This window comes from Myxine glutinosa, chromosome 2, assembly GCF_964187855.1.
Source record: "Myxine glutinosa chromosome 2, kmMyxGlut1.1, whole genome shotgun sequence".
Lineage (NCBI taxonomy): Eukaryota > Metazoa > Chordata > Myxini > Myxiniformes > Myxinidae > Myxine > Myxine glutinosa.
The window spans coordinates 8,746,801-8,769,052 of record NC_136262.1 but is presented as its reverse complement, the minus strand read 5'-3'; the positions used below and the strand labels follow the sequence as shown (position 1 = coordinate 8,769,052).

The following is a 22,252-nucleotide window of genomic DNA, read 5'->3' as shown; positions in this document are numbered from 1 at the left end:
GCCAAGCGGCTTGCTGGAAGGTTCCGTCCCGGTGAGTTTAGTTTGCACGCTTCCGGCAGCGGACGACTTTACCCGCCTCCTCGCCAGTTTCCCGGCCCTCACGCGGCCCACCTTCTCAGCGGTGGCCGTTAAACACGGGGTGGAGCATCACATCCCCATGGTCGGGCCGCCGGTCTATGCCCGGGCACGCCGACTCGAGCCCACGAAGCTCGCCGTGGTGAAAGCGGAGTTCGCCACGCTGGAGCGGCTGGGGATCGTACGGCGCTCCAACAGCGCTTGGGCTTCTCCGCTGCACATCGTGCCGAAGCCCGACGGGGGGTGGCGGCCGTGCGGGGACTACCGCCGGCTCAACGATGCCACCACCCCCGACCGCTACCCGGTCCCACACATTCAGGACTTTTCCGCCCGGTTGGCCAACACGACCGTGTTTTCTAAGGTGTACCTCATCCGGGGCTACCATCAGGTCCCCGTCCAACCGGACGATGTCCCGAAGACAGCCGTCATCACCCCTTTCGGCTTCTTCGAATTCCTACGGATGCCCTTCGGGTTGAAGAATGCGGCTCAGGCGTTCCAGCGGCTTATGGATAGCGTCTTGCGTGACTTACCTTTCCTGTTTGTCTACCTGGACAACATCCTAGTCGCGAGCGCGCCCCGGGAGGACCACCTGCTCCACCTCCGCACGCTTTTCGAACGCCTGGGCCAGCATGGCCTAATCATCAACCCTGCCAAGTGCCGTTTCGGTGTCGCCACCATCGACTTCTTGGGGCACCGCATCACCGAGCACGGGGCCGTCCCTTTACCGGCCAAGGTGGAGGCGGTCAGGGATTTCCCGCGGCCCCGCACGATCAAGGGGCTCCAGGAGTTCCTGGGCATGGTAAACTTTTACCACCGCTTCGTGCCCCACGTCACCTGGCTCCTCCGCCCCTTGCATGAGGCCCTTCGGGGCAAGCCGGGCAAAGGTGACATCACATGGTCGGAGCCGATGGCCGCGGCGTTCGCGGGCGCAAAGCTGGCTCTGGTCGACGCCACCATGCTGGCGCACCCGGCGCACGATGCACCGATCGCCCTCACCACCGACGCGTCGGACTACGCGGTGGGGGCGGTGCACGAGCAATGGGTGCGTGGTGCTTGGCAACCGCTGGCGTTTTTTAGCTGGCAGCTTCGCCCGCACGAACGCCGGTACAGCACCTTCGACCGCGAGCTGCTCGGGCTCCACCTGGCGGTCCGACACTTCCGCCACCTGCTGGAGGGCTGCCCGTTCACGGCCTTCGTTGACCACAAGCCCCTTGTGTTCGCGATGGCCAAGGTCGCCGAGCCATGGTCGGCACGGCAGCAGCGCCACCTCTCTGCCGTGTCCGAGTACACGACGGACATCCGTCACGTGGCGGGTAAGGACAACCCGGTGGCGGATTGCCTTTCCCGGTCCATCGTGCACGCGGTCCACCTCGGGGTCGACTATTCCCGGATGGCGGAGGCCCAGACCGCCGACCCCGGCGTCCAGGCCTTGCGGACCGCCGTCACGGGCCTCCGCATCACCGAGGTGCCGTTCGACACCGCGGGCACGGCCCTCCTATGCGACATCTCCCTCGGCCGGCCTCGCCCCATCGTGCCCGCTGGCTGGCGGCGCCCAGTGTTCGACGCCATCCACGGCCTGTCCCACCCTGGCGCGAAGGCATCCCAGAAACTCGTCGGGGCAAAGTTCGTCTGGCATGGCCTCAGGAAGGACGTCCGCGACTGGGCCAGGACGTGCCTCGCGTGCCAGCGCGCAAAGGTCCACCGCCACACCCAGGCACCGTTGGCCCTGTTTACGGTGCCCAAGCGGCGGTTCGACCACGTGCACGTCGACTTGGTGGGACCTCTGCCCCCCTCGCGAGGGTTCACCCACCTCCTCACCATGGTCGACCGCACCACGCGGTGGCCGGAGGCCGTCCCATTGGCGGCGACGTCTGCGGCTGGGTGGGGTGGCGCAAGCTGAGGTGAGGTGGCGCAAGCCTTTATCGCCACTTGGGTTGCCTTGCCCGGTTCGGTGCCCCCTCGGACATCTCATCCGACCGCGGCCCCCAGTTCACCTCGGAGCTCTGGGCCACGTTGGCGCAAGGACTCGGGGTGAAGCTACACCACACCACGGCCTACCACCCGCAGGCCAGTGGCCTGTGCGAGCGCTTTCATCGCTCCATGAAGGCCACGCTCCGGGCCAGCCTCCGCGACGGCGGCTGGGTCGACAGGCTCCCCTGGGTCCTGCTGGGCCTCAGGACGGCGCCCAAGGACGACCTGCGCGCATCCTCGGCGGAGCTGGTCTTCGGGCAACCACTGCGGGTACCGGGTGAATTTATCCCCGACTCCACAGCTCCTTGGTCCGCGGCGCAACAGCGCTCCGCCCTTCAGGAGACCGCCCGGAGGTTCGCCCCGGTGCCAACGGCACACCACGGTTGCCCGCCTTCCCACGTCGCCCCGGAGCTTCGCACGGCAAAGTACGTGTTCATCCGGCACGACGCCCACCGGGCACCGCTACGGCCCCCGTATGACGGGCCCTTCCGCGTGCTGGAGACCAGTGACAAGTTTTTCACGGTCGACATCGGCGGTGCCCCGGATCGCATTTCCATGGACCGCCTCAAGCCGGCCCACCTCGATCCGGACCACCCCCCGCCGGCAGCGCTGCCTCCGCGTCGAGGCCACCCCCTGGCGGTCGGACCCCCGGCACCCCTGCCAGCAGCTCTGCCTCCGCGTCGAGGCCGCCCCCCGGCGGTCGGACCCCCGGCACCCCTCAGCCCCGCCGGCCCGCTGCCCCCCAGCCCTGCACCCATCGCCAGGGGGCGTTTCGGCCGGGTCATCCGGCTTCCCCGCAAACTCACCCTTCAGGTGCGCGGGAATTCTGGGGGGGCGCGTGTGGCGGGCACATGGGGCAATAATTCCGCGCACCAGTGGGTGGCGCGAGCGCCCAGGCGGGGACCGATGGCACACGCCCCGCCTTTCGACCGAGCGGCCACGCCCGGGGACTAGGCGTGGCCTCGGCACATATATGCGGGCTCGAAGTTCGAGCCCGCCCATTGCTGCAGTTCGAGCTTTCGAAATAAAGACTCTTTTGGTTTTAACAAACGCGTTGTGGCCTACCTCTTTGACAAGCAAGTTGTGTGCGCTGCACCACACTTCACCAGTAAATCCACCAAGGAATGGCTGAAAAGAAAGAAATGGAGGGTTCTGGAATGGCCAAGTCAAAGCCCGGATCTAAATCGCATTGAGATGTTGTGGGGGATTTGAAACGAGCTGTGCATGCAAGAAACCCCTCAAACATCGCACAGCTGAAAGAATTCTGCATGGAGGAGTGGGCAAAAAACTTTCTCCCAGTCGATGTCAGAGACTGGTAGACAGTTGTAAGAAACGCATACTTGAGGTTGTTTCTGCCAAAGGGGGCAATACCACCTATTAGAGCCAAGGGTGTACTTACGTTTTCCACATGCGAAATTTGCATTTATGTTTATTTTAATTATACAATGGACTACAAAATGTAAATGTTTCATGATATTTGTTATATTATATCACCTTAATCTATCATTATTGTTGAAATGAAGATCAAATAGCTGTATGTTGAAATATGTTGAAAAAGTCAAAACTTTACATGGGGTGTACTTACTTTTTCACGTGACTGGATATGTATGTGTATGCAATATGCATGTTTGTGTATGTGTATGTTTGTGTATATGTATGTATGTATATTATGTTTCATGTGTGATTGAAAGAAAACATTACTGATGATTTTTTTTCTCTTGTGTGCCTGCTTCATCATCATCATCGTTTTACGGCCGTTTCCATGTGTGTAAACCACGATTCACCTAATGTCCGCTTTCCAGGCTGCCCGATCCGTTGCCCTCTTGTTAGTCCTTTAACTCTGAGATCATCTGTCAGCAACTCATTCCATGTTTTCTTTGGACGACCGATCACTCTCCTTCCATTCACATTCATACACCTCTTCACACAGCTGCCCTCATCCATCCTTTCCACGTGTCCGAACCACCTCAACCTACCTCGACGGACCTCACTAATTCTCTCCAACCCGAACCTATCTCTTAATTCCACATTTGGTTTCCTATCCTTCAGTGTCACATGACACATCAATCTCACCATTCTCATTTCATTTCGTTCACACCTCCATTCATCCTCCTTTTTGATCGGCCAGGTACAACATCTCATTTCTAACACAAGCTCCATAAAGTTTTCCCTTTAGTTGGAGAGAGATCCTCCTTGATGTCAATGGGGGTAACAACTCCCTAAACTTCCCCCAACCACTTCTAATTCTTGCAACCACTGCTGCCTCTGCACCACCACCTGCATGAATTAATATCACCATGGTAACATTTATCTGCACATTCCAGGGATATATCCCCCATAAACGAATCTTTCCATTATGATTGGTGCCACTTCTTTACCTGTGCAGACAGCACATTTAAAGTCAGGAACCACCTGCAGTCTACCTCTGATGCCGCTAACCCTTTGTTCTTCCCAGCAGTTACAGTATCTACACAATATCGAGTTGCTACCTACACCTTTTTTTTTTTACAGACATCACAGGGACACCTCCCGCTGCACTGTTCCATGTGTTTGTAAACATCTCAAGCCAATTTACTATGGAAATGTCATTTGCACAATTTCTTGACACCGGGAAACCTGAATGTTTTCATGAGAAAGTTATCACGGCAAACATAAATATAACCCATGTTTTCTGGTTACAGTTAAAAAAAAAAATTTCTTTTTTAACTCAACTGTACTACCGTCCAGTTGAGTTCATCACATACTGAACCCTCCGGCGTCCGTCGTCTGTCCGTTAACTTTTCGACGTTAACACTCCAGCGGGGTCATTCCATGTCAAATCATCAAAGAATCTGCCGTCATCTCTCAGATTTTTGTAAAACTTTGGGAACCAATTGGGACCCATGAAAAACAGCTAGAACTCAAATATTTTTGCTAACAGCCTCTTAATTAGTGAGATACAGGTTAACGAACTTTGGACTAATTAGCGCGACGTCGCGAATTCAAATGGCCATACCTCTAAAAGTATAACACCTAGAGAGCTGGTTTTGGTGTCATTTTAAAGGTATTTTCATGCCCTATAAATTTGTCTGGGCAACATTTTCCTACCTCCAATCACAAAAAAGTTATCACAAAATATAAACTTCAATCGTGAATCCAAAAAAAATGTATCCTTCAAATTTCCTCAAATTCATCCCAGATGTACCTTATGATGTCAAGAAGCTTCCACATAAGTTTTGTGATGGGCACTCCAATAGTTTCTGAGATATGAGCAATAATGTACATGTACGTATGGCATATAGGTTCGAAAATCAGCATTTGTAATGTATTATACAATCATTCTAACCTAGCCATGACAGGGAACACAGGGAACAACCATCAATTGCTTTGAAGTATCATATACTTTCATTTTCAACTGGGCCTGAGGGGAATTCTCATCTGGGGAATTCCAACTGGGATTTCCCATGTGGGTAAGTCGAGGTGATGCAACTTTCACAGTCTAAGATCCCCAGGGAAAGTCCAAGTTGGCTTAGTGTAATGCTTAGGCCTGCCACCAACAGAAATTGGCAGTTCACTTCTGAAGGAGCTGCAGAAAAATGACGACTGCCAAGGAAAAGTTCATCTTGAAGCAGAAATCCTGCTGCAATCCCTTTGGAGCTCATGAAAAACCAAAGTCGTCTGGCTTGAGAGCTGTTAGCCAAAAAGCCATAGCCGCTCATCCAAGCCTCAAACTGCAAAGTGCACAGAAAATCTGTACCCAGTGTCGTAAGAAACTGGCAAAAAGACAACCAGGTGTGGTAGAGACTCAGAGTGAAATACCATTACCAGTGACCAGCAGCGCTATTAGCAGTAGTGAGGACAATGATGGTGGAGGTGAATCACCAATACCAGGCAGTTCAGGGGAGTTTGAATTTCATTCTCCTGAAATGGAACTGAATACACTGAATGAGTCTTTGGGATTGATTGGAGAATCACCTATTCCAAAAAAGAGACTTGCTGCAGATAAATATGTGAAATCCAAAACCAAGAAAATCGGTGACACTGGTTAGTGAACCTAAGTCAGGTTAGTGAACACTGTGTACTTGAACTCACTTATTGATTGTATAATACATTACAAATGCTGATTTTCGAACCTATATGCCATACGTACATGTACATTATTGCTCATATCTCAGAAACGATTGGAGTGCCCATCACAAAATTTATGTGGAAGCTTCTTGACATCATAAGGTACCTCTGGGATGAATTTGAGGAAATTTGAAGGATACATTTTTTGGGGATTCACAATTGAAGTGTATATTTTGTGATAACTTTTTTGTGGTTGGAGGTAGGAAAATGTTGCCCAGACAAATTCATAGGGCATGAAAATACCTTTAAAATGACACCAAAACCAGCTCTCTAGGTGTTATACTTTTAGAGATATGGCCATTTGAATTCGCGACGTCGCGCTAATTAGTCCAAAGTTCGTTAGTCTGTATCTCACTAATTAAGAGGCTGTTAGCAAAAATATTTGAGTTCTTGCCGTTTTTCATGGGTCCCAATTGGTTCCCAAAGTTTTACAAAAATCTGAGAGATGACGGCAGATTCTTTGATGATTTGACATGGAATGGCTGAGCGTCCACAAATATCAACCGATTCTGATCAAACTTGACATGCAGCATCCTTACCCCAAGGACCAGGTGGGTATTACATTTCAGCCCGATCCGTTGAAAAATGGCGGACTTAGGCGACCATTTTGTTTTTGGTCATGAAAACGACGTTAACACTCTGGCGTCCACAAATATTAACAGATTTTGATCAAACTTAGAATGTTTGACCCTTACCACACAAGGTAGGTTGCTATTGCATTCCAACCCGATCCGTCACAAAATGGCCGCCATAGGCCGCCATATTGTTTTCAGCTCCGAAACGACGTTAAGACTTTAACGTCCACAAATATTTATGGATTTTGATCAAACTTGGTGTGTGAGACTCTTACCACACAAGGTGGGTTGCTATCGCATGTCAACCTGATCTGTCACAAAATGGCCGCCATCGGCCGGCATATTTTTTCAGCTCTGAAACGACGTTAACAATCTAGCGTCCACATATATTGATGAATTTTCATCAAACTTGGCATGTGAGACCCGACCTACTTTAAAGTTGTCCAGTCAGTTCAGTTGAGTTCTGCTTCCCTGGAAGCTCTAGTTTTTGTATACAAGATCGAGGCTCGTGTAAGAGCAAACATTAATCAGAAAATGAAGAATGGACACACAAAACATACAATAAAGGGAGCGGGAGACAAGATGGGGAGAGAGAGGGAAGCACACAAGTACAACAGCAGAGAACAGGGACATCAGGAGATCTGTGGGAGGGAGAGGGCTGGGGGGAGGAGGCATGGGAAGGGGGGGGGGCGGGTTTAGGTATAAAACACATAGACACTGCTCGGACTTACAGGAAAGAAGTCGGTGCCGGTGTTTCAAAAAAGTAGATTTGGGGTAAATTAACAGGAGTAGAAAAGATCAAGGATTTGGATGGGGGAAGATAAGAGATGGTGGCTGAAACGTCATCACAATTAATTAGTTAATTGGCTACAAAGTAAAACACTGATCGGTCCATCAGTCCACTGGAGCCTGTTATCAATAGGGAGACGTAAAATGAAAACCATCTCGGTTACTTCCGTAGATTGAGGAACTTGACTTGTATATTCTCTTTGGGAATAAACGAACGGCGAAAGGGAGGAAAGAATAATATCAACTTCCGAGTTGTTTTGTTGTGCGACATGGGACACGTGATACTTTGTGTTTTTACAAGGAAATGAACCTGAGTTTGGAGGGCACTCACCTGTCCGTTCGGATCGATCAAGTGGAAAAACCTAGGATTTTGTGACCGTCCAGGGACCTCTTGTAGACTTTCTCCTGAAGGAACCCCAAAATAAGGTTGTTGTACAGGTGAAGGTCTGGGCTGTTGACACCATTAGTGTTGATGTTATTGTTCTACACACAATAAGGTAGCATTTCCAAGTAGTTATTCCTATTAATCACAAATACAAGACCCCTACCTGTCACCGCCTGGAGATGGCGTACCAAACCGACACTTTCTGGGGGATGAAGCGGTGTTTGGAAGATCTCATGGAGGTCTTCATTACTCAACATCTCACATTCTGTCACACACCAACAGTCAAGTGTAAATACACCTGTTATCATCAATCAACGTAACAGGTAATGAACGGAATAACAAGGTTCATTGCTTTTCTTCACCAACAGTTCATGTCAAAACGTGCCAGGTATAGACAATATAAACTACACCTTCCTCAAGATTGTATGAACAATTATAGGATTATAATATGACGGTAAACGTTTGTTTATGACAAATGTGCAAAATCACGCCGATACACCTGGAGGAACATTCTGTTTCAAATAGAAGATCATTGAATGAAACAGGTACTTGGTACTCTGGACATTGAACACTCCATACACTGAAATAGGTGAGCATGGAGACCACCGTTGGATTCCCATATGGCAAGGTCTCACCTTTGCTGAGATGTACACCAAGTCCAAGTAAAATGTATCCCGATAGGTAAAGGAAAGACCACCATTGGCAATGCTCTCACCTATGCTGCCCTCACCGACCTGCTCACCCTCACAAAATCCAGACAGGCTTCCCACCTGCATTCAAGGGAATCCCATCCTTCTCCTGATTGTGGAACTCTCTTCCTGTGTCCATTCTCTCGTCCTCCTCACTTCAGTCATTCCAATACGCTGCCCATCACCACCCCATCACTACCTCACGTGCTCATCCATGATCTCTTCGACACAATAAGCCTTTTTCTAGTCTGTTCCTCTCCCGGCCATTGTTACTCGTTTTTGTGTTATTCCTCATTGTGGATGTCCATATCTCCATACCTCCAAACCTCCAAACCTCCATACCTCCATATCGCCAAACCTCCATACCTCCATACCTCCATATCTCCATACCATATCTCCATACCTCCATACCTCCAAACCTCCATACCTCCATACCTCCATATCTCCATACCTCCAAACCTCCATACCATATCTCCATACCTCCATACCTCCATACCTCCAAACCTCCATATCTCCATACCTCCAAACCTCCATACCTCCATACCTCCATATCTCCATACCTCCAAACCTCCATACCATATCTCCATACCTCCAAACCTCCAAACCTCCATACCTCCAAACCTCCATACCTCCAACCTCCATACCTCTAAACCCTTCGGTAATTTGTAAAACTGCTGCCCCTTGTCGTTCACCTCCTTCCTCCATGAGCCTAGACCGTTCAAACATGAAGGAATGGTTAAGTGGCAGTTATACTATTCCTGTGCTTGAAAACATGGAAATGGCCTTCCAAAATCTCCAAAATCCATGCTTATTGAAAAGAAAGTTAAAAAACAGGAAAATATGGAGGAAATTGCAATTATTATTGATAAAGTATCCGATTAGGATTTGTATGTAAACTATACTCGCAACCTCCCTCCCACACTCCTTGTACACACCACGTACACACACCACAAATAACCTCGAAAAATAATAAATATTAAAATGTCCAAAACAAACAACCTCCCCTCCCACACTCCTTGTACACACCACGTACACACACCACAAATAACCTCGAAAAAGAGTAAATATTAAAATGTCCAAAACAAACAACCTCCCCTCCCACACTCCTTGTACACACCATGTACACACACCACAAATAACCTCGAAAAATAATAAATATTAAAATGTCCAAAACAAACAACCTACCCTCCCACACTCCTTGTACACACCACGTACACACACCACAAATAACCTCGAAAAATAATAAATATTAAAATGTCCAAAACAAACAACCTACCCTCCCACACTCCTTGTACATACCATGTACACACACCACAAATAACCTCGAAAAATAATAAATATTAAAATGTCCAAAACAAACAACCTACCCTCCCACACTCCTTGTACACACCACGTACACACACCACAAATAACCTCGAAAAATAATAAATATTAAAATGTCCAAAACAAACAACCTCCCCTCCCACACTCCTTGTACACTCCATGTACACACACCATAAATAACCTCGAAAAATAATAAATCTTAAAATGTCCAAAACAAACAACCTACCCTCCCACACTCCTTGTACACACCACGTACACACACCACAAATAACCTCGAAAAATAATAAATCTTAAAATGTCCAAAACAAACAACCTACCCTCCCACACTCCTTGTACACACCACGTACACACACCACAAATAACCTCGAAAAATAATAAATATTAAAATGTCCAAAACAAACAACCTACCCTCCCACAGTCCTTGTACACACCATGTACACACACCATAAATAACCTCGAAAAATAATAAATCTTAAAATGTCCAAAACAAACAACCTCCCCTCCCACACTCCTTGTACATACCATGTACACACACCACAAATAACCTCGAAAAATAATAAATATTAAAATGTCCAAAACAAACAACCTCCCCTCCCACACTCATTGTACACACCATGTACACACACCACAAATCACCTTGAAAAATAATAAATATTAAAATGTCCAAAACAAACAACCTACCCTCCCACACTCCTTGTACACACCACGTACACACACCACAAATAACCTCGAAAAATAATAAATATTAAAATGTCCAAAACAACCTCCCCCCCCCCCCCCCCCCGCCCCAACCCCCCCTTCTCCCACAGTCCTTGTACACAAGATGTACAGACACCACAAATCACCTTGAAAAATAATAAATAGAGTCCAAAATCCAAAATAATAAATAATCCAAAACAACTGTAGAGTACAAGTGCTTGCAACCCACTTTAAGCAGATCAAAGTGCTCTGGTTATTCTGGCAGTGTCGGCACAACTTGTGTTAACTTGTGTTGACCTTCGACTTTAGAAGACTGCCTCACCTTTCTCCTCTGATTATAAAGTGTCTTGTAAGAGATGGAGGACATGGACATGGACTATAATTATGTCTTTCTAATACCATGAGTTTTTAGGCATATTAAGTGAAAAAGTTGAAAACATGGCGACAGTTTACATATTGCACAGATCTATTTGAATTTCAAAACAATGAATGTTTAAACAATTATTAATGATGAAACTACCAAAATCCAAGATCACTGCTCACCTCCACTCATTCGTTCCTCTTTTTCCCACCTGTGGAACAAACTTCCAAATCCTCTTCAATTTCATTTTTCCCTCCAGGTCTTCAAGAAATCTGATCACCACCATCTCAGATCACCACCATCTCAGATCACCACCATCTCAGATCACCACCATCTCAGATCACCACCATCTCAGATCACCACCATCTCAGATCACCACCATCTCAGATCACCACCATCTCAGATCACCACCATCTCAGATCACCACCATCTCAGATCACCACCATCTCAGATCATCTCCATCTCAGATCACCACCATCTCAGATCACCACCATCTCAGATCATCTCCATCTCAGATCACCACCATCTCAGATCATCTCCATCTCAGATCACCACCATCTCAGATCACCACCATCTCAGATCACCACCATCTCAGATCATCTCCATCTCAGATCACCACCATCTCAGATCATCCCCAATCCAAAACCATGATATTTTCAACCCTCGTTAGCCCCTCCCTCATCCCAAATTTCCACTTTTTCCTTCCCGAATATGCTTCTGTATCCATCTTGTCCACCCTTGTGTCCTCCACTACCCCTCATTCTTACCCACATCTCTTGTTTGTCCGTTTCCATCTATTTTGTCCCCCCCCCCCCCCCCTGCTGTTGATGTTTCTCCTCTCTCTTTCTGATGCTCCTTTTGTTCTGTTGCATCCTGATCCATTTTGTGTTTGAGCTCTTCCATGATCCTCGACTCTGTAAACGTAAAAAAATTCACGTTAAATGGAAATATTTAAATGTAAATGAGCAAAAAAAATATCAAAATAAACCTTGAAAAATTGCTGCGTTACCCACGTTGTCTCATTCCATGGCACCTGTCAATCTAATGGAGTCCTTCACCTCGTGGTGGCCAATTATGTAATGTGTTCTTGATGAGTTTTACATCTACGTCTGCAGAACCATTGACGTAGAACGACTTCGATAACAGCCTGTGATGGAACAGCGACTCATTTGGGACACATTCTCAGATTTGGAGACGTTTACGGCTCTGTCTTGGGGACCCCTGACACCTACCTCCCCCCCAAAGGATTATGGGAGCGATTACAGCACTAGCCACCATTATTATGAGTACCCCAAAGTAGCAGGGGAGGTAATCAAATATTTCACGAGCCTCGATTCAGTATACAAAAAAAAAAAACTGACGAAATGAAGCACTGGAGTATCAGGAGAAACCCCAAAAAACAAAGATGGAGTCATGAGGAGGAACCTGGATAGGATTCGGGTTTCAAGTGCCACTTCTCTCACCTTAAAACCCATCCTGGCGGTCAGGTGAACCCTACAAAAACGACTTGCAAGATTCACATCGCCATAGACAGAAAACGAGAAGGAAAGAAAGGAGAGATGGAAAACAAATAAAGAAACATGAAATATGTCATGCAAAGCACCATAGTTGCGAAATCCCTAAAATATGTTGTTGAATCTTTGGCCGATGTTGACTTTTGGCCCATTCTTCCAAAATATCATTTTGGTGATTAATCAAAATCCACTATGACTTGGTACATTTTATAGATTCCCCCTGGGGCCTTAAAGAACCAAATCAGCGGAGTTTGTAATAATTTAACAAGTTCTCTCACTACCTTTTTCCGTGTCGAGGTCCAGGGCAGGAATGCGTCAAGAGAACCGATATACAACGGGAAGGTTGTTTCAGAAGATAACAAGGGATCTTTAAGTTGCATAAACAAAGAGAAGCAGTCTGGACAGCGGCCTTGCGCCTCTTCCAAAAGGGATGACGTAGTTTCTTAACATTTTGGTGGTCAGATATGATTCATATGGGAATGAAACACAAACCAGACAACTCAAAGGAGTGTGAATTACAAAATGAACTGTGATATAAGTTATAACAACTACAACTACAGGAACAACAACAATAATATTGATAATGACCATCATGTGTCTTACTACATCCACATTTGGTGACTTTTCATGGAATGTTTGAATGTACTTTTGGCCCAAATGTTTTGTCAATGATAAAAGGATCAAACGCATCATGAGGGAGGATTCGATTTAAAATATAAAAAAATCTTGGTTTTTTTGAACACTAAAAATAAAAGTACCCTCTGTACCCACTAAACACCCACTAAACCCACTAAACACTAGTGGTACCCTCTGTACCCACTGTACTAAACACCCACTAAACCCACTAAACACTAGTGGTACCCTCTGTACCCACTAAACACCCACTAAACCCACTAAACCCACTAAACACTAGTGGTACCCTCTGTACCCACTGTACTAAACACCCACTAAACCCACTAAACACTAGTGGTACCCTCTGTACCCACTAAACACCCACTAAACCCACTAAACACTAGTGGTACCCTCTGTACCCACTAAACACCCACTAAACCCACTAAACCCACTAAACACTAGTGGTACCCTCTGTACCCACTAAACATCCACTAAACCCACTAAACACTAAACCCACTAAACACCCACTAAACACTAGTGGTACCCTCTGTACCCACTAAACATCCACTAAACCCACTAAACCCACTAAACACTAAACCCACTAAACCCACTAAACACTAGTGGTACCCTCTGTACCCACTGTACTAAACACCCACTAAACCCACTAAACACTAGTGGTACCCTCTGTACCCACTAAACACCCACTAAACCCACTAAACACTAGTGGTACCCTCTGTACCCACTAAATATCCACTAAACCCACTAAACACTAGTGGTACCCTCTGTACCCACTAAACACCCACTAAACCCACTAAACACTAGTGGTACCCTCTGTACCCACTAAACACCCACTAAACCCACTAAACACTAGTGGTACCCTCTGTACCCACTAAACATCCACTAAACCCACTAAACACTAAACCCACTAAACACTAAACCCACTAAACACCCACTAAACACACTAAACCCACTAAACCTACCCACTAAACACCCTCTGTAAGTGTAACAAAAAATTTTTTAAAAGCCGTTAAAAAAATCTTGGTTTTGAACACTAAAAATCATGTTTTCCCATCTGGCCGGGTGAAAAGGCCTCACTTTAGACAACAACCCCCATCTGTTAGTGTCGTTTGCCTCTAAAACACTGACTACAAATTCTTGGGGTGAGATCACTCGATTGTAACTTCGCCGTTCCGTAACCATTTTTTACTGTATTTTTACAAGCTTTCAAGCCGCATGACTAAAGATGAAAAGGTTCATACTGTTTGTTGCCATTGCAGCCTACACTTCAGACAAAGACAGAAATATGGACATGAACAAACCTAAATCAGGCAAAAGTCCATCTTCAAAAGAAAATATATCGAACAAGTTGGCCAAGTTAATAACTTAATATTAAACAGGAAATTATTTTGATACTTTTTTGCTTCCTGCGTGAAACTCAATTGAAGAAGTGACATGTCAGAAAATAAAGCTTATTATTATGATAGTCAAGTAACTCCATTTCTTCAGGATGAGGTTCAACACTAGTTTTGGATTGGCCTGTTCATTTTCCCATCTGACACACTGGCTCATAATACAGGAAATACGGATTCAAATCCCATGTAGCACGTGTGTTTGTCCTTTGTCTACTGAGGTCTTTGACCTGCATGTAATTTATGTACAAACTTCTCCAAAAGCTTTGTATCACTTTGAATAAAAACAATTATCATTGGAGGGTTGCTTTCAAAATTCCACACTACGTATGTTTGTGTAAGTGTACACAGTGCATATATATATATATATATATAAACAGACACAGGGATACACACACACACACACACACACACACACACACTATATATTGTCGCGTGCACCACCGGGATTAACACCCCTGGGTGATGGATGACCAATCGAGCTTTAACTCCTGGTAGTACAGGTGAGTGACATGGCTCGGTGGATCTTCCCCCATTCACTCAGCACAAACCAAATAATCCCATACACATTGCAATAATAAAAAAAAAAAACTCATTTCAACCCCCCTGTAAGACCATGGCTTAGATGTCATTGCATACATGCGATCCTCAACTTGGCAGCGGGGAGGTACCGTACAAGCAAGATGGTGGGGGCGCTTCAGACTGTGGTGCCCACAGCCCCAAAAACAAGTCACCCGACCTGCGGCTTCTTCACCCCCCCCCCCCCCCTTTAATTCTCGGCCCCGTGGCAGCCACCAATTGCTGCCAGGGGCAAATTACCTCACGGGGGGCTGCAGTCATTGTTCCTCCAGAGCTTGATCCGTACCTGCGGACACACACACCTTCTGCATCTCTCCTTGGTATCTCTCCTATATATATATATATATATATATACATATATATATATATATATATATAGTACTAGCTTGGCTCAGCTCGCTGCGTTCGCCTCACCATGCGTTGCTACAGAGGAACGGGCTTGTTTTAACTGAGGTAATGACTGTACCTGAGTTGCTGTGTTGTCATGATTTACACCAATGATAATCCAAAAGTTTATTTCATACAGATTTATTTGTCATGTTTGTGATATTGCATTTTTATAAGCTATTAAAGTTGAATATTTAGGATTGAAGAAATAAAAAAAATCCAAAAGGAACGCTTTGGCACATACACCCGGCAGGGGTAGGTGAAGACTGGAAGTTTGGGACGATTTCACAAAGGGTTGAGCAAGTAGTTCAGTGACGTGACTTGACATGAGCACCATGTAATTCAAAACAACTCGGCACCATGTAATTCAAAATAGGTCACCACCACGAAAACACCACGTAATTCAAAACACCTCATTGGTCGAAATTGGGAATATGACAAGTAGTCAGCTGGCTGCCTACATTAGAGCTGGCTTTCTCAACCGGGGGTCCGAGGACACGGAGTGCCGCCAGGGGGTCTGTGAGATGGCAGGGGAAAATTATTGACTCAGTCGAGTGTTTATCATATAGTGCTTCCGTTGGTGAATTTTTAGCTCACCTGGAAGCTGGGGAACTTATGCGATGGCGCGTCATCCGTCTGTCCGTAAACACTCGCAACTTCTCCCAAAACCGCTGATGGGATTGTGACCAAACTTGGTTAAAATAATATTTGGTATGTTGCAACTCAAGTTTGTTCACGACATTAAAAATGTCAGGGTGTTTGTCTGAGGGGTTTGAGTAATTGTGCTGATAATCCAGGTGAGCTTCATGACCCACGACCCTATTTTTTCTATTGTTCTGATGTACCAATTTATGTGCATCATGTTTTACAAGCAGGCTAACTGCTCTCCCAGTAAACTGAAATTAACAAAAGCTGTTAAGCTTATAAAGTTAAGTTATGTTTGTTGGATTACCAAAAGCGATCAAGTCGTGTAGCAACAGCAACTATTTGTTCATATAATAAAGATTTTTTTGAAAGCAAACACATTTGTTCCGATTGTAGCAAAAAAAAAAAGGGGGAGGGGTATCTTATCTAGGCCTAGTCCTGGGGGTCTGGAATATTTTACTGGACACAGGAGGGCCATGGGGGCAAAAAGGTTGAGAAAGCCTGCATTGGAGGACAAGAATCCCTTTTATTGAAAATTTAAGACTTGCTGTCATTTCAATGAAAGATCCTTCAAACTAAGATATAACAGTCGAGTTTAATAACAAGCGCATCATGGTAGTGGAATGGTATAATAACTGTTTTGGTAATTAAATGCAGTACTTGCATCAGTTTTTCTTTAACGAAGCAGCTGTTATCGCTAAGCGAGGAAAAACAACAAGGCATTACAAGCACAGTGAATGAAATGAACGATCGTTTTAAGGCCATTTTTCCCCGCTAGGGCGGGGGTTAGCCTTGCGGGCCCCATGACGATCATGGCTCCCTGTTTGGGGCAATGTTTTTATGGCCGGATGCCCTTCCTGACGCCAACCCTTGGTCACGCTCGTCTGGTGCGCAGGGATACGGTGTACCTATTCTAAATCGGGGTTCGGGGTTCTAAGAACCTAAGAATCTAAGAATCGGGGTTCTAAGACCTGAAATAGTCGGCAGGCCAACCCCAGGGAATACGATTAAAAAAACTTTTGATGGCATTTTTTGTTAAAAGCTGACAACCGGGCTAGAAAGTATCAGTATGGTCCAGGCTTTCAGAAACACCTGGTTGCCAAAATGAGATTTGACCTTGAAGGTCAAATTTGGGGGGTCAAAGGTCAAAAGAGGTCAAATTTTCAAAACATTTTATTTTGTCTTGTCCTTTCATATTACATCGAGTTTGGTATGAAGACATCTTCGAAAATAAATGCCAAATTCTCAATAATGTGTTGCTTTTTGTGTTACTAGGGCATGCCCGTACTATATCTATATCTAAAATTATATCCCCCCCCTCTATTTACATGAAATCACACGGAATGACACGGCAAGAGACAGGTTCTGCACAACTTGGTCTGAAAGGTCGCAGATATCAGAGGACACCATACCATGCGTCTATTCGGTCTTCGCAACGACGAATCGGACGAAGATTTCTCAACTCGTAAAGATGGTCTTCCATCCAAAATGACACGGGATTTGGATGCGGTGTCCAAGCTTGAGGCTCAGTTCCGACGATTCAAGGCGTTCACAATATCCGATCAAGACGACGCAACTCCCACTATTACACAGCTGAAATCACTGACTACCAACGACATTGCAACCGAAGAGATAGCTGCAGACCTCCTCACTGCCGACCAAAGGGGGAAAGATCTCGTGTTGAAGAATGTGAAGGAGAGATTAGTGGAGAAGTCTGTACCTTTTTTCGATCGACAGAAACGCCAGAAATCGAAGACGTTCGCAACCCTCTACGAGACACCGGTGCAGGATGGGAAGCAGAAGGTCACCAAGACAATCAAAGCGGACAGGCAACTGATGCAGAGATTGTTCAATGCGGCACAAGTTGGGCGAGAAGTAGATATCCACAATGTACTGAAGCATGAGCTGTTCGTTGTACCACTTAGTTTGGCTAATACGGATAAAAAGATGAGAAGTACCCAAAAGTCTGCAATGCTCCCCCTGCTAACCACTGGTCTTGGGATAGAGAAAGTCAAAGGGGCACCGGAGACCACAGGAAAAACCTGTATCATAATTGATGGCCATGCATTGATACAGTCCCTAGGAAAACCACCGAATTGCAAGACGTTTGGTGACTATGCCAAAACCTTCCAGAGGACCGTGTTGAAGCAGTTCTGTGGCACAGTGTCCAGGATCGACATCGTATTTGATCAGTATAGACTTCTATCGATCAAGTCGACTACACGAAGCAAAAGAGCTGGGCAAACGAGACCAATCCATAAGGTGATCAACCGGGATGATCTTCCACTTCCACAAACATGGAAGAACTTCATCGCCTTAGGTGAAAACAAAGAAGACCTTGCACTGTTCCTCAGTGGCAAACTGGCAACGCACACCGACACAGTCAACGAAGTAGTAGTTGGTGGCAGCACTCCAAACGGATTCTCAACGACAAGGGGAGTCATCCCAACTCTGAATGCAAACCACGAGGAAGCTGACACAAGGATCATCATCCATGCACTTGAAGCCATTGATGCCGGTTATGGAAACATAATTGTGAAGTGCCGTGACACAGATGTCCTGCTCTTGCTCCTTCACTTCACCAGGGACAAAATCTGCCATGTGTGGATGATGAGTGGCACGTCCAAGGAGCAAGAGTGTTTCCCAGTACACGCCATCAACGAGGCCCTCGCTCCGGCGGTTGTGGAGAATGTTCTTGGGTTCCATGCCATAACTGGTTGTGATACTGTGTCTTCATTCGCTGGTCATGGCAAAAAATCATGCTGGAATGTCTACTTGCAACACCCGGAACTGTTGCATGGCGTTGGCAGAGATGGACCATTAAGCGATGTCGAGGAGTTCGTATGTATGCTTTACAAATCTCCACACTCTAGTTCAGGGGTCGACAGAGCTAGGCATGACATGTTCCAGAAAGGGAAGAAGGCACTTGAAATGTTGCCACCAACTAGTGACGCTCTCGAATTGCATATGTCGCGGGCGAACTACCAGGCAAAAGTATGGCTGCAGGCAAACAAGGCTGACGTAGTTGTTGCTGACCCCGAGGAGACTGGAGGTTGGCAGGCAACTGACGGACGATTAGAAGTGGTGTGGATGAGGACACCATCTGTTCCAAGTAGCTGTTTGGAACTAGTTACTTGTGGATGTAAAAGCAAGTGTCGCACACAAGCTTGCCGTTGCCACAAGATTGGACAACCATGCATGCCTGCATGTGGCTGTGATGCTGAAGGATGCATGAACACGACAGGAACTGATACTTAAGAGAAGTGATTTGGCGACACCTCAAATCGATGGAAGATGATGTCTTGTTTCTTCAAATGTAGTTGCCTAATGCATCATTTACATATTACCAACAGGAACAATTGATTCTTAAAGTAAAATTTGACTTTCGACTTTGAAATTTCACCTTTAAACTGAATGCATTTTATTATATTATGCGTATTCAAAGAGTAAAAAGCATTTACATTCATGAATCTATTCACATTTAGCTATTGTTACAGAAGTTTAACCCCTTATAACTCATTAAATATTCAATGGTTCATACCAGACTCGATGTTGTATGAAAGGACAAGACAAAATAAATTTTTTTGAAAATTTGACCTCTTTTGACCTTTGACCCCCCAAATTTGACCTTCAAGGTCAAATCTCATTTTGGCAACCGGGTGTTTCTGAAAGCCTGGACCATACTGATACTTTCTAGCCCGGTTGTCAGCTTTTAACAAAAAATGCCATCAAAAGTTTCTTTAAGGGTCTTGGCCTGCCGACTAAAAAGGCATGGTGGGAAATAGATGACAGCTGGCCCCGCATAGCACAGTAATAAAAATAATAAATGTAACAGACACTCCGTGTTTTCTCAATAACAAGATAACGACAACTTGCATTTACTGTAAATACCAAGTATTATCATGACGTTGAACAAATAAAAACTCATTCGAAGCACTCGTTAATTTCTCAAACTAAAAACATCATTTTCAGCTTTCAAAGTTTGTTTATCCCAAGATGGTCCCCATTGGGATATATCACATGGCACGTTACACCTTCTTGGGCAACCCTACTCTCTTGCGCAAAACCTGTCCATAGTAGTTTAAGGTAAATAAGTGGAAGCTTGGAACAGATGAAGGAGGTGTTACCAACTGAAAGTAGTTGTAGAGCGGGAAGCTTCGAAAGGGTTTCCGAAGGCATGTCGTCAAGACCGGTTCCGGCTATCCGCAGGTCCCGTAGTGAATGCAGTCCTTGGAATATATTAGGTGATAAAACTGCAAGAGCTGGGTTACCGCTGATGTCCATTTCGTGCAGGTTTCTAAGACCTGAAAAGGCATGGTGGGAAATAGACGACAGCTGGCCCCGCATAGCACGTAGATTGAGGTGAATCAGCTCAGGCAAGCCATCAAAAGCTTTGGGTAGTAGAGTGGAAATGAAGTTCTCCGATAAATCAAGGTGTCTGAGAGGTAGTCCCTTCAGTGCATGACTCGGCACAACACTCAGGAGATTTTGGGATAAATCCAGGAACCGGAGGTTTGGTATTGTGCTACCTGTATGTCGAATAATAAACGTGAGGCCGTTGTCAGACAGTCGAAGGGTGAGAGGCCTGCCGATCCGTCCCGTGACGAAGGTGTCCAGAGAAACGTTTTGCAAGCGGTTGTGGCTGAGGTCGAGATCACTCAGAGATAGTCTCTGAAGCATTCTCAGGTCAAGAACCTGTAAACCAGTGTGGCTAAGATTAAGGAAGTCCAAGTAAAATAGGCCAGACAAAACATTTGGTCCCAAATGCTCCAATGGGTTCCTGCTCAGGTCAAGTGTTTTCAGAGTGGTGTAGCCAGGACCGTGAAGCATCCCAGATCTCAAGGCACTAATTCTGTTTGAAGATAGATCCAAGGAAATGGAGTCCAGAGGCAGGTATTTAGGGATGCTCGCGTTGTACTGTTTTCCACCGGAGTTGCTGTACTGATCGCTGCAGTCCACGTGAGTAAGACGCAAACTTTCAAATGGACCGTAACTCAGCGTGTGACAGCGACACACGGGAAGACAGTCATTGCGGATGCAGCAAGTCCTGGAGATGTCCAAAAGCAGCAGCGGTAGCAGCAACAGCTGGGATATGAACACTGGCATGATGCATGTCATTGCCTACGGCCTATGGCAGGAGGGATAGGAGAGAGAGCCACAAAAGATAAAGAAATAAGTATTTTCAGGGCAAATGTGAAGTATTGTCTGAAACAATGATATGTTGTGATATATTGCAAATGGAATACATGGATTTTCCAACTATCTGATCAGGAAATGCCCATACGGGATCGCCTCGATTCATCATCCTGGCAGATGAGTAAATTTAAATGTGCAAGTAGGATTTTTGTATTCCTGGAGATCAGGATGCAAATGTCATGAAAAACGAGTACCGGTAGTGACATTAATTAGCCCCCCTTGGACATAGTCCGAACGGGGAATAATGGATTTGTCTCGTCCGTCCGTCCGTGCGTCCGCAACCATATCTCAGAGATGTATGGACTGATTTTGTTCACACTTGGCACAAAGACAATAACAATGACGGTAAACATGTGCACATCATTTTGTTTCGCGATGCGATCAAAGGTGGTCAATTGGCGGCCATTTTAGTTGTAAAAAACTCGATATTGACCACGTCCTCAACCATTACTCGGACATGCATGGTCTGATTTTCTTCAAACTTGGCACAAAGACAACACATGAGTATCCGTATGCAGAAGGTTTTGTTTCGTCGTCTGACCAAAGATGGCTGACTGACAGCCTTCAACTCAGTACAGCAAAATTACTAAAACCACGGTGGGGGCTATGATAGTTTATTGGACACCGCTCCTTTCCTATGCCATCTCCAGGTGCTACATGACGTCATTGCCAGGCACCGAAGGGGGCTCGGTGATGACGCACACTGAAAGGGAGTACTCAGTTTTCACCCTGGTTTCTTGTTACTTGCAAAATCGAAGATTTTAAAAGTATATTGGTCGGTTGCGTTTGTGGTTCTGTCTGTCTGTCTGTCTGTCTGTCTGTTTGTTACTTGGCAAAAAAAATTAAAAAATTGCAAGTATCTTGATCACGCCAGTTTGTGTGTGTTTGTTTGTCTGTCCGCTCACTTATACTTGCCTGCAGGTCACAATTTTAAAC

The 22,252-nt window shown here is 46.0% G+C and overlaps 2 protein-coding genes across 4 annotated transcripts in view; one reads left to right on the top strand and one right to left on the bottom strand.

Annotated features, from left to right (window-relative positions):
• SUB1 (SUB1 regulator of transcription) overlaps positions 1-22,252 on the top strand; it is a 991,845-nt gene that overhangs the window by 140,619 nt on the left and 828,974 nt on the right. The window lies entirely within an intron of this gene.
• The window catches only part of TSKU (tsukushi, small leucine rich proteoglycan), a 52,557-nt gene continuing 46,931 nt past the window's right edge, over positions 16,627-22,252 (bottom strand). For 2 of the 3 annotated variants that reach the window (XM_078772942.1, XM_078772943.1), the window contains exons 2-3: positions 19,883-21,248; positions 16,627-17,091 (exon numbers count right to left, since the gene is read on the bottom strand). In XM_078772942.1, coding sequence (XP_078629068.1) covers positions 20,096-21,238 — 1,143 coding nt within the window. In that variant the 5' untranslated portion in view covers positions 21,239-21,248 and the 3' untranslated portion in view covers positions 16,627-17,091; positions 19,883-20,095. The remainder of the gene's footprint in view (positions 17,092-19,882; positions 21,249-22,252) is intronic. The other variant, XM_078772944.1, reaches the window with a different exon arrangement.